Consider the following 13407-nt stretch of genomic DNA (forward strand, 5'->3'; position numbering starts at 1 on the left):
AGATTTATTGATCGTGACCGTAGGTGGCGAACCGAGGGGACGCATTCCGGGGTTATCAGTTAATCAGGCCCGATCTCAGTCGGAGTCGGAGAAAGATCATTATCATTACCAATCGCGGCCACGTAAAATACACAAGCGATAGTGGGGCGCTGCATTAGCATTAGAACTATCACTACTACTTGCTACAATAGTTTGAATTGTTTGTTTTGTGAACCGTTTGTTTGCACAGCCCACAGTGCGCGATCCTCTTGGCCATTTTGTGTAACAAATGATCGAGATAGGTTGCAACGGTTAAAAATGGTTTTCTTTCCCAGGCCTTATTACCAACTATTTCATACTACCAGCAAGCTCTATTACCATTGACCATTCTACCTTCCTAGCATACCTTTACTGCATATTATTACCATTATTAGAGCGTTTTTCGAATTACTTGCAATATTGATATTGCAGGACTGCACATCCTGCGCCCGGGATGGGAGGAGAATGTTGTCTAAAGTTTTAACCCTAAACCACACAATAGTTAGAGGTGATTAATTTATTCCACTAGGTTGTTTCGTGCTTAGGAGAGTGTTCCTTAGAGTAGTTGTGTGTTTGTGTGGTGTGACAAGTTTTTCTTTCCCCAGAATAGGAATTGTTTGTGCGTTTCGTTAGCAGCATTGACCGAACGTTTGGTTGAGATTTGATGGGGGGATGAAGGCATTGGCCACCGTTTGGTAAAACCACGCATCCATGCCACGTGTTTCGGTCTGCGTATTGTTAGGTTTTTGCAAAGCAAATTTAAGAAAATAGTAGCAATGAGCGATAGTGTGTGAGAGAGAGAGAGACAGAGGAAGTTAACAGAGTTAAGCATTACTACATAACCATAAACAGAAGCATTATAGGGCCACTACCACCAACTACTGATAGGAGCCATCTCGAGAGGGGTGGGGAGGTGGGGGCACCGATCACCTTCTTGTTTCGTTAGGAGAACAGTCCCTTGTTATACCCGATCATCCCTGTTTCACCCTTGTGCGAGGACGCAACTCTTTAGCAAAGCGTCCATCGACCACCCAGTTAGCCCACGTGGAGAGGAGACGCGTACACCAACAACAACCAAAACAACAACAACAACACAGTTGCAGGAAGAACAGTTGTTTCGTTTCGTTCTTTACACCCAATTTGTACATTTAATTAAGCAAAACTGACACCAGGCGACGGCACGGACACGCAGCTGGCCCTGGACGCCTGGAACGTTCGAACGGTGCACGATCGTCGCTTTGTGTGTAACGGAAGCGACGGATAATTCCGGCGCTTCCAGGTGCACCTAAGGATCCGAGGATCCTGCACCGAACGAAGCCAGATCGAAGGCGGCCTCTGGCACCGTGGTCGTCGCCTTTGCGTCACCATTGGAACACAACACTCGCCATACGTGTACATACTTGTAAAGCAAACGGGGTCGTCGTCCCAAGATCACCTTGCAGTAGGAGACATTTCAAGGATGATTTATAGAAGAGAGAGAGAGAGAGAGCGAACCCCTTTTTGCACAATTTAAAAAGCCTGCATAAAGTGTGTGTGTTTGAGAGTGTGTGCGCGTTGAACTTTGACAATGATAAAATACCTGATTGAAATACTGAAAGGAACTGTAGCATGTACCATCGCTCGATCGCTCGATCGCTCCATACGCAACTCTCCCTTGGTAGTGTTGGAAATGCAGTGTAGTAGAAGAGAGAAGCGCTTCATCGTTTCAACATCCCAAACTGGCATATTAGTCAGCGTTAGCGAGAAGGGATACACTTGTAAAACGCTGTAGTAGGGAGGATCTTCGACGAAGAAGTCATTAGAAATCTAAATTAACACAATAGAGCGCGAATCTGGCGAACATGCTCCCTTTTTTGTAAATAGTGAACCATTATATTGAAACGAATGAGAAACAAATAATAAACATTATATAAAAAAATTCTACAATAATAATCCTATTGACAAAATCTACCAAGATTGTGTGTGTGTGTATGTGCATTTTTCGTGCTTGCTTTACAGTTCTGCATTTGCACCTTCATCATATCGACATCGTCGTCAGCCATGCATAACGCCAGCCCGTTGTTTGGGCGCTGGGGGTAGCTTAGCAACCCGGCTTGGTGTGAGCGCACCAGCCGAACGCAGCAGGACCTGCAATGCACTTCAGTACGCTGATGACTGCACAGGAGGATGCGAGAACACGACGACGAGTGCTTCACGGAGGACGAAAGCGTAGCCGAGCCCAGCTCGCTCAGCGCAATGAGGTCGGGCTTTAAGGCACTGTACGACGAGCTCGATAGGCTTGGTGAACAGGCCACACTTACGGTGGAGTCGATCGAGCAGGAACGGGCCAGCGAGAAGGAAGCGCTCAACAAGGAAGACATCGCCGATTTGATAAGGTACGCGCGTACCTTTATCCGTGAAACGAGAAAAACCTTTGTAACGGTCGATGAGCACGGTGTGCAGTGTGGGCCGGAAAGGCGCTCCAACAAGAAGGTTTCAACGCCGAAAGCTTGGAAGCAACCGATTGTGGTTGAAAGGACGGTAGAACGGGAGGTACTTACGGTGTGTGAGAACCGGCGTCGAAGTGCTGTTACGGTGATTCAACAAACCGTCCCGAGGGATGATGCCGGAGCCTTGTCCGATGATCCGGAAGTGGGCCGTGTTACGATGTCAACAGCGGGCGAAAGAAGCATTCAAACTGAACCGCTGAACAACACTGTTGCCGTGGAAACGCTGCCCGAGGTACGTAGTATAGGGACCAATGTGAACTTTGTTTCACCGCGTGCAAAGCGAACCAATGTGCTGGGTGCTGGTGGTGGTGGTGGTGGTGGTGGTACACTGTCCGTTCGATCTGCTGCTACCCGGTCGGTAAAGTGTCCCAGCGCACCTGAGCATCGTGTTCGGGCTGCTATTAAAACACGGCCTCCTCCTCCTGCTACAGTGCCAGCTGCAACGGTTAGCAGAAAGCCTTTGGGTAGGCCAACGTTCTCCGATGGGCAATTCAAGCTCCTGTTTGACCGGTTTATACAGATGCAGTCGGAAAAGTATCCCGATGCGGCGAAGGATCATACAGCACATCTCGAAAACGTTGTCACTGAGCAGGTGGAGCAAGCGGAACCACCTCCTCAAGAACCGGATAGTGTTGAGCCGGCTCTGGTGCAGGTAAACGGAGGAGAAGAAGATTCCACAATTCCAGAAAAAGATAAAAATCACAATGAAGCAGTAGAGAAATCAACGACTGAAGAAAAAGCGTCGGATACAGATGAAAAAGCGGGAGAATCGCTTGGATTTACAAGCCACATCCTGCCGAGTTTGTCTATCAAGGGACGTTGGGATGCAAATCTGAAGGTACAGCAAACGGGGAGCATCGCAATCGTTGATCCAAGAGATACGTCTTGTGACAAACTTCAAAATGATAATGTGAAGTACGTTGAGTTGAATCAGGGACTTCCGGTGAAACACTTAAACACAGACATTCGGGATGGAGCAGCTGAAGATATTAAGCAGGATTTAGAAACTGATATTGCGCCGAAGCGTTCTAAATTGCGTGTAGAAGTTGCAGATAAACCGGGCGCACACTCAAACAGTGAGTCGGAGAATACGGCAACAGAAGTAACAAGTTCTGGAGAGGAAGCTGGCGGTGGTCTGCCTATGATACGCATCCCTAGATCTGTCTGTAAGCTGACAAAACACAACAACAAGCCGAACAAATATTTAGATCCATTCGTTAGCAGGAAGCGCAAGGAATATTCTACCAAGAACCGGCCCGAGGTGTCGCTTGACATTGTTGATGAAGATTCTAGCTGCTCCAGTACGGAAGATGATCATGAAGAGGACGATATACGAGTGCTTTTAAATTGGAAAGATGATCGCTCCAGTGAAACATCGGACTCGGTATCTCGGGAAGCGGTGCGTGAAAAGACACTCCCCACCAGCGTACAGTGTCAGCGAAGTTTGCTGGAAGTCTCGAGCATTCCGGCACTTCGGAGTCCGGCGGAGTTAAGCCGGGCAGCGGTCGACGGTACCTCCGAATCCGATCATGATCCGACTTTCAGCGGACAGTCTTCGAGCAGGTTTCTGGATAACTTGCGCATCTGGAAGTCGGCCGTGGACATACAGTCAAGGAATATGAAAATGAGCAACGAACTGGCAGAAGATCTCGCAGCTCTCAAGGACAATTTGCAGAAGATTGCAGAAGAAAGCGCAAAGGTAGTGAAAATTGCTCAGAATGTTAAAAGCAGCGTCTCGAATGTGGTGGAGGAGTCCTACCCGGCTCAGTGTGTTCCGATGCGTCCAGCAACATCAGCATCATCCGCTCGGAGGTCCAAATCGTGTGAATGTTTCGGATGTCAGCACACCTTCGAGGAGCGACCGGCATCATCACGTCCCGCCTTCTCGTCCCCGCCGTACGATTACAAGAAATTTCAGCGTACCGTATTCGAAAGCAATCCACGCTATGCAAAAACGATTCGTAAGATTTGTGAATTTGGTGGCCGTGAAAAAACACTGCCGGCGGCCCGTCCAGAGCGAGATGAAAGCGTGAGAAAAGCAGCACAGAAATTTTTACAATCACTGCAAGGAAACACAATAACGGAAAGGAGTTGTTGCAGTTCGCGATCGTCTCCCGTGCTTCTGCGGTCTCCCTCAAAAAGCGTATCGAGCAGATCGGACGGTTTGCTGGGTACGGTCGACTACGACGGTCTGGTTATTTCTGAAAATGAGTATGATACAGATTCGGAGGTGGCTTCGGTTTGTTCTTCTTCTACGTGTGACACGCCATTTAGCGGCGATACGAAAAGCAACGGATCTTCTGCCGGCCAGATTGGTACCAGCGAGGGAACGGATTTGTCCTCGTTGACGTCCAATTTTCATGCTCAGTGTGATCTGGGAGAAGTGTTGAGTCCTGGTGAAATAAAGTAAAATATTTGTACACTGTTTTTTTCATGGAAACATTTTTGGGAAAACATTTTAAAGCAAATAAAACGACTAAACAACGATTTTTAAATTACAGTTTTTATCAGATTATTTATTATTTTAAGGATAATTTAAACATCACATAGCTTTAGTAATGTTTTATTAAAAAATGATCGGATTTTTCAAAGCATTTAGCAATTGTTTTTAATTTAAATATCGGGAGTTTGAGCTCATCGTTCTTTTCAATTATTTTGATGTTAACGGACTTATTGGACGATTCGAATTAGTACTGCTAGCATCCGCTACACATTGCGATGTCGCTACGATCCCATAGATCAATTCCCACTGAACATTCCCGCTGTCTCGCTGTGCTAAGCCACGGAAAAAAATCATTGCTTCTCGCTCATTTTGTCAGGCCTTCTCCTTCTACCCTATAGTAAATTTGTCCAGTAGCTTGTCGAGATGTCCGTCCCTTGTACTATTTTGTACCCCTTGCCTGAGCGAGGACGGAACGTCGATGGACGGCAGTATAGGCTACTCCACCGAGCGGTTCAGATCAAGATGTATGTACTTAAAAGGTGATTAGGGTACAGTCTGTTCCCGAGTTACGCGGTTCTCGACATACGCGGATTCGTAGATACGCGGTTTTCTAAATTTGACAGATCAAATGTCAAATCAGTACAATTTGCGTCAAGTTCGGTATAAATTGCATTTATTCTAACAAATTGAAACCTTAAAAACCAGAAATATTAAAATTCTCTGCACGAATCATATCAAATAAATGATAAAGTGTATAAAAGTACTAAATTAAATAAAAAACACCGAGTAATCAATAGTATTTTAGTCAATAAACGTGAAATTCGACATACGCGGATATTCGAGTTACACGGATTCGTCGGGAACGCAGAAACCGCGTAACTCGGGAATAGACTGTATTTTTATCGCATTTGCTGGGCGAGATCATTCAGAATTGATATGTTAAATTGCATACAAATTGTTATATCCCATCCAGTCCTTCCTGATTGTAGCACCGAAGCCTCTAGTATTGTTATGTCAAGTCGTGAAATGCTCTGGAGAACTCTATCCTCTCATATTAATACACCTTGGTTCAGATTCCCTGTGCAGTTCAGTATGGTAGCTTTGAATTATGGGCTAATTGCTCGACTATTTTAATGTAAACAAGAACAGCAAAAGTTAATTTAATTACTTACTTTTTCTACTCTTTCGAAAACATGTTTCAAGATTTTTGTTTCACAAAAATATTTTTATTGGCTTGATGGTCTAACAAAACTTGTGCCGTTGTTTGTTCATAAAATTGTTCAACAATAAAAGTTTTATTTTTGTTTGATAAACTCGAACGATATGAGAAACGCCGTCGATGAAAGTCGACCAAGAGCCAACCTCCAATGTCGACTGAATGCACCATCAAACGCGCAGTGGGCCGTTTGTTTGATGGGTTTGGTCGACACTGTCAAAGCAAGCAGGCAAGCACAACAAAAACGATTGTACACTCGCTTTGCCGCATCCCAGCAATGTGCGGTTTTGGTTATTTGCTAAAGTAAAATCATTTCTGCTGCTTCGAAACCAAAATGTGCACGGAAAACCTGTGTGCAGAAGGTTGTAAATAAAGTGCAAACATTATTCTGCGTGTTACGATAACTTTTAGCTGCTAAACAGTGCAGCCGGCATCTTCTCTGCACACATTGGCGCAGAGTGTACGGCGAGGGGAGTGAGGCTGTTCAGAAGATTTTTTTTTTAACCAAAAAATCGCCGGGCGTGTGTTGGAAGAAAAGTGCTTATTTGATAATGTGCCAAACAAATATTGCATTGTGTTAAGTGGTTAAAGAGGAACGTTTGCTAAAATTCGGTCCGATGCGCGATACGCTTGGGAAGTTTACCAAGCAGCGGGAAAATGTGAGCGCCACACGGGCACGCAACACTTAAAAACAAAAGCACCATTCATCATACATATATTATTCAACGAAGCCAAGTATCAGTTCCTGTAGCATACGGTTGCAACCGGGACCCACCATCAAAAAATGTGGCACGAAGCGCGCAAACAGGAGAAGAAGATCCGCGGCATGCTGGTCGACTATCGGAAGCGGGCCGAACGGAGGCAGGACTTCTACGAGCGTATCGTAAGTGCCGGGAACGGGAGGAGAGAGGAGAGAGACGCTGAACCGGTTCTGGGCAGGACCCCTTGTTGTTTTTCCACCGTTGACCTTGTACTGATTGCAAATTTCCCGTTTTTTTTTTCCTTCGCCGTCCCGAATGCAGAAAGCCGACCCGACACAGTTCCTTCAAGTGCACGGACGCAAATGCAAAATACACCTGGATGCGAGCGTCGCGACAGCTGCGGAGAATCCGGCAATCATGCAAGTGATATTCAATGCGCACGGGGAGCGATGGTTCTCCCTGGTTTTCTTTTTTCCCCCTCTCCCTCTTTTGCTTTGATTTGTTCGCTCATACGCGCTGCAATTTTCTCACATGCTTCCCATGCGTGTCCAGCCCTTTCCACCCGCCACACAACCGGACGCCGGCCGGGTTTCGGGACCGGGCCGGTTCCTGCCGGACGCCCTAGTGAAGTAGCAAATACATTTCCTGTTTACCTTCTCCATGCCCGGCGTAATTGCAGCGTAATTGTCCGCACAGCACTGGGCACGGAAACACACGCACACACTTACCCCATCCTATTCGCTTATCCTAGCTTGGCTTGGTTAGAAGTGACCGCGTCAAAGAAACCCTTCAATCAGGCTTGCAGCATACGCACACAAAAAAGGGCGGTCTGTTTTATGTTTGTCATTTTGCTTCCGTTTTCCGGCTTCCTCCATCTCGTGCGCAGGATGCCATGGCAGGGACAGAAGGACAATCTGATCGATCGGTTCGATGTGCGTGCCCATCTGGATTACATACCGCCGGTGCCGCGCACCAATCCGCCCGACCAGCCGGACGCGCCCGACGTGGACGATGCGGACGAGCGTGCGATGAACTACGAGCGGTACCGGGTGCTGGCGCAGAACGAATTTCTCGGTGGGTAACTATACATCCAACGGGAAGACGGCCGAGAGTGTGTGTTTGTGGTTTGGACCCAATTTTACCCCTTTTCCCTCACTCCCCTCCTCCGTTGCAGGCATTGTGGAGGAAAAGTATCTCCACCAGCTCTACCTCGAGGAACAGTTCGGCGTGAATGCGCAGATCGAGGCGGAAACGAAGGCGGCGGCAGCGGCCGCCAAAAAGAAATCGTCCGCCGGTGCCGCGATCGGCTACACGTACGAAGAGACGGAAACGCTGCCGGGTGGTTCGGGCCCCGGGGGCGGTGGTACGGTCAGCATCCCATTCTCGCAGTCGCTGACGGCGATCGAGAAGGCATCGGAAGCATCGGCCACTCCACTGTCGGGCACGGGGACCGGGGGAACGGCGGCGACGGCGGCGGCGGCCCGGTTCGACGAGTGCATGAAGGACGATTCCGACTCGGATCTCGATATGGACGTGTCGATCGACATTAACAAGATCGGCACGAATCAGGCGCACGAGCTGAACACGTGCGGCCGGCAGTACGGCATGAAGAGCAACGACTTTTACTCCTTCCTCACGAAGGATGCGGACGAGGCGGACGCACTGCGGATGGCTCGGGAGGAGGAGCAGGAGAAGATCATGTTCAGTGGGCGCAAAAGTAGGCGCGAGCGGCGGGCCCAGCGGGAGCGGAAGGTAGCGGGCCGGCCGCTTAGCCCACCGAGCTACGCGGCGAAGGAAGAGCTGGTGCCGCGCACGTTCGTGGAAGCGAACGACAGCTCCCGGTCGCCGTCGCCGGTCAACTCGGGCAAGATCACGTACATTACCTCGTTCGGTGGGGAGGAGGAGCTGCAGCCGCACGGGAAGATTTCGTTCGGGTTTGCGCGGGACATGAGCACGCTGGGCGGCATTGCGGGGACGTCGAAGGCGGCGGCCCGGCTGCGCGCCGGTGCCAGCGGTCCGGAAGGCTCGACCAGCACGCTCAGCTACGCGGACAAGGTGAAGCAAAACCTGGAGAAGCTGAAGACGCAGGCCCAGTCGAAGGAAAGCGACCGCAAGCCACCGGTCCAGTATCAGCGGGCGGCGGCGGCGGCAGCTGCGGCCAGTGGCGGTCGTGGCAGGGGTAGCCGCAGTAGTAGCGGCAGCCGCAGCAGCCGAAGCAGTCGGGGCAGAAGTCGGGGACGGCGCCGGCGGTCCTCGAGCAGCAGCCGCAGCAGGAGTCGGGAGCGCAGCCGCAGTAAAAGCCGTAGGCGGTTGCGGGGCACCGCCGTGGGAAGGAGTCGGTCCCGGTCACGATCGAGAAGTGGCGGACGGAGTGGAGCGGGTGGCCGCTCGACCTATTCGCGCTACCGACGCCGCTCGAAAACGAAGTCACGATCGCGCTCCCGGTCACACTCGCGCACACGCGCGAAAGCGTCCCGTCGGAGCCCACGGCGTCGCTATCCTGCTGGTGGTGGCCAGTCATCATTAACGCGGCGCCGTACAGCGCGGTCATCCTCTTCCTCATCGTCCTCCTCCTCTTCTACCTCATCACGCTCGCGATCACGGTCCCGAACGCCGCCGGTACACCGGGCCCAACAGTCACGTACGAAACTCCGTACGGGTGAATCACAGGACAGTGATGGGTCACGAGCAGCAGCAGCTGCATCAGCTGCCAAACAACCGGCCGTGCCAGTCGTCGGCACGCATGAAAAGCTACCTCTCGTTGTGCCACACACACTACTCGGTGTACTTCCGCCGCCTCCGCCACCACCACCGCCGGTCGCGGTTGAGGCAGCGGTGGACGAAAAGAAACCCCTGCCAACGCTGGCACTGATCGAACCCGAGCCGGAAGTGCCCATCAAACGGTACTACGGACGCAGGCGGGGCGACGAAAGCTCGAGCGACGAGGCGAGCACGTCCGGCGACGATACGAACGGGGACGGTGATCGTAAACCGGCCGCCGCACTGCTACCGGCTATGCCGACGCCGGAACTAGCCACGGGAGCGGACGATAGTCAGCCGGGAGCCGGCACCATTAAGTGAGTGTAGCGTGTAGCGTATTCGTTCACTTTCACTATTTGCTGTGCCATTTGCTTCCCCATTTGTGTGTTAAACCGTCTTCAATTAACACCCTAAAAAATGCTCATTTTCTTCTATTCAGACCCGCTGGTGAGATGGTACTACAGATCAAGCAGGAAAAGCTGGAAACCCCTGCGATCGAGCCGCAGCCCGTCGTCGGCCCGACCATGGGCGTTGGCGGCAGTGGTAGCGCATCGTTAAGGTTTGGTAAAACGGTTACTGGTGGAACCAGCGCGCCCGAATCCAAAGTCAGTAAGAATAACTCAAACAGAAAACCAAAACAACCGCAACCTCTATATCCGATCGTTTCCGAATACCACCACCACCACCACGATCACCAGCAAAAATATGCAAAATCGCTTTTTGCGTCCTTTCTGTCTCCAATCCTCCGATGTGCGTGTGTGCGTGTGAATTTTGTTAATTGGTGGCATTATCTGAGGGCTTTCCTCAGGTGGTATATTATCCTTCACATCTATAAGCGCTCTCGTTTGCTTTTGATGGACCTTTTTGTGCCAAACTCTTCAATACGTCATCCGTAATCTGTAAAGGGCGTCTCGAACGGCTCTTGTTTTAGTCTTTTTCCTATAGAATATGATATGTCCTATGACCTTATGTGACCATAAGACCGGATCGATGTTGATCGGATACTGATTGATCCTATTCCATTATCAAAATGTTTGCCAAAGTTTGATGTAAAGTTCATGTTTAAATTTCCATTCGGCCTGTCGTCCGGTGAAGCACCACCAACTCATGTAGCTCTCAAGGTGGCATAGATGAATAAGATTACGCGCTCAGTTTCCATGTTCCAAAACTCCAAACCTGCCGAAGGGTTTCTGCTGATTCTTTATTGTTAATGTTGCGTAAAGTGTGGTATTATCATTCATGCATTCCATCGCACACGAAACACTCATTCTCTCATAATCTACATACACACCCACTAAACACATGCACACATACACTCCTCACACACACACACAACACCTACACACATTCCCCAATGAGTCACAATTCATCTCATCGCTCATACCGAATCGCCGTCTGCGTTGGTCGTTTAACTAGTTTACCGTTTGTTTTCTTTTTCCTCCCTCCACACACACACACACGCGCGTGGACACGCATGCAAAAATTTGCGTAACAGGTCGGGATAGGGGCTAGCGGCATTGCCAGTACCGGGGCCAGCTCGAAGTCAGTAAACCCGCGCGATCGTCTCAAGCGCAAGATGCAGATCCTGCTGAACAAACAATGTGAGTTCGTATCACCGTATACCAATCGCCGTTGTGTACTCCCCGCTTGTGGGATCGTAATGATGGGAACGTGTCTCTATCTCTCTCTCTCTCTGCCCTTCCAGACAAAGCGGACAAGAAGGCCGAGATCGAGAAGGTGGAGCGCCAGATACAGCAGCAGCAGGAACGTGACGACGAGATGCGCGAACTGGCACTGAAGCTGAGGCGCCGGCAACGTGAGCTGCGTCACAAGTACGGCACGCCGGAGAGCGAACACAGCAAATCGCACAGCTCGGAAGAGCGTAGCTCGGACGAAGGTGACGAGACAGGCGGTAAGCAGCAGCAACAGCAGCAGCAGGCGTCACGGCTACATCGGTTTGGTCAACTGCAACCATCCGGTGGTGATGGGGACGGTTCCTCGTCACCCCGTCGGCTCCCGTTACTGGTGCCACCGTTAACGTCGCTTCCACCACCGAAGGTGTCGCTTCATTCCCGGCCACCACCCGCACTGCCGGCGGGAGGTGGCGGTCCACCGATGGGTTCCGGTGGTGGTGGTGGTGGTGGAGCAGGATATAGGAACAGTGCCGTTATCGAACGAAAGCCGGTACTACGCAGTGCATCTAACTTTGGTGCACAGTCTGCGGTTTCCGAGCACCAGTCGGGTTCGTACGGTGGCGATAGTGGTCGTTTGCGACGTCGCGAATCTCCCGCCCCGGGTGGTGGGAGCATCTCGTCCTCGAGAGGGTACGGGGGTGGTGGTGGTGGTGGCGGCGGCATGTCATCCCCCTCGATGAATCTTCGCCGAGGCGGAGCAATGACTGGCGCTGGTCGTTTCGATGATCGTAATCGCCGAAGATCACCGCCATCGCGCTACGATCGGTCACGGTCGAAATCGAGGGAACGGTTAGGTTCGCGCGATGCGGGACAAAATGCGGCTGGCAGAGGCAGCCGTCGTACGGACTATGGCCGTACGAGAGGCGACTATGAGCGCTACCAGAGCAGTTACGGAGGCAGTGGCCATGGGCAGCAACAGTCGTCCGGTAGTTACGGTGGTGGTGGTGGTGGTGGTGGGAGTCGCTACCGTGGCCGAAGATCGCGTTCCGGTTCACGCGGTCGTCGCTCGCGGTCGAACGAACGGCCCACCACCAGGGGGAATGGCGGCGGTGGAAGCGGATCTGGGACGGTGACGTCCAGCCGGCAGTCGAATCGGTCACCGAAGCCGATCAAGAAGCTGGTGGACTACTGACATTCGCCTTGTCGATCCTTTGCAGCCCACCCAAATGTACGGTGGGCTTTGTTTTCTTTATACGTTTTAACCTCTTTTCCGTTCCTACTTCTTACAAATCTTGTAACGTCTTACCTCATCATTACAACGCACTACCGCAGCAAGGTCGAATGGGTAGTGTCAAACTGACATTGGGTTTGCTCCAATCTGGTAAGCTCTTTATACTATCCTTATGCAAATTTGATGCACCCAAGGTATACAGTTTATTCTTATGCTCTTAGTGGCTCTGGAACTTGTTGTAAGTCAAACCGGTTTCCGGGACACACACACACAGCAATGTGGTCCATATTCTGCCATTAGGTTTGCAAACCCCTCAGCCTGAAGAGCCGACTAATGTTTACTACGTTCTAATCTTACCGCTAATAACATCATCATCGTACTATCTGCGTACGATTGTTATCACCTCTACAACACAACATAAACACCTCCTTTACCTACATACCAATAGACGATTCAGGTTTACCGTTTACAATAAGCTTTCGCGCGCTCTCGTTGGAGCTTTTGTTTGAGGGGAGGGGGGGGGGTTTGAAGGGTTTGGGGAAGAAGCAGTTCCTACCGATGGAGATTGTTTTTCGTTTTGTCAATGAATAAGAGCAACTGCACATTTTGCAACCATTACATACAGTACTTCACTTCACCGGACGGACAGAAGAGAATACAGAAGAAGGGTTATTAAAAGCAAGCTGTGTAAAGTTATTACTATCCGAAAGTAACGTATCATTAGTGCAAGGTAATATAATTCTTGTAGATATAGTAATTAAAAGTGTGTGTGGACGGCCCTGTCCCGGTGAGACTCCGCTCAGTCGCGTACCAGTAACGCATGATGATGTTGTCGTCCCGAATATTCCTCGTGCTGTGTGGAATAGCGATCGGAGTTACATTCGCTGCCCTATCGCCTACTGCGGAAGTTGCCAA

The 13407-nt window shown here is 50.4% G+C and overlaps 2 protein-coding genes across 2 annotated transcripts; both read left to right on the top strand.

Annotated features, from left to right (window-relative positions):
- The first annotated feature begins 2072 nt into the window (after window positions 1-2072).
- Window positions 2073-5002, top strand: LOC120898364. Its single transcript, XM_040304129.1, has 2 exons — window positions 2073-2739; window positions 3028-5002. The coding sequence occupies exons 1-2, from the start codon at window positions 2185-2187 to the stop codon at window positions 4915-4917; spliced, it is 2445 nt and encodes an 814-aa protein (XP_040160063.1). The 5' UTR covers window positions 2073-2184; the 3' UTR covers window positions 4918-5002.
- A 1402-nt stretch (window positions 5003-6404) lies between these two features.
- LOC120894848 (CLK4-associating serine/arginine rich protein-like) lies at window positions 6405-13170 on the top strand. The gene is made up of 7 exons (XM_040297694.1): window positions 6405-7049; window positions 7189-7286; window positions 7754-7941; window positions 8042-9944; window positions 10067-10232; window positions 11123-11228; window positions 11333-13170. The coding sequence occupies exons 1-7, from the start codon at window positions 6951-6953 to the stop codon at window positions 12451-12453; spliced, it is 3681 nt and encodes a 1226-aa protein (XP_040153628.1). The 5' UTR covers window positions 6405-6950; the 3' UTR covers window positions 12454-13170.
- Window positions 13171-13407: the final 237 nt, after the last annotated feature.

The sequence above is a fragment of the Anopheles arabiensis genome, chromosome 2 (assembly GCF_016920715.1).
Source record: "Anopheles arabiensis isolate DONGOLA chromosome 2, AaraD3, whole genome shotgun sequence".
NCBI classification, from domain to species: Eukaryota; Metazoa; Arthropoda; class Insecta; order Diptera; family Culicidae; genus Anopheles; species Anopheles arabiensis.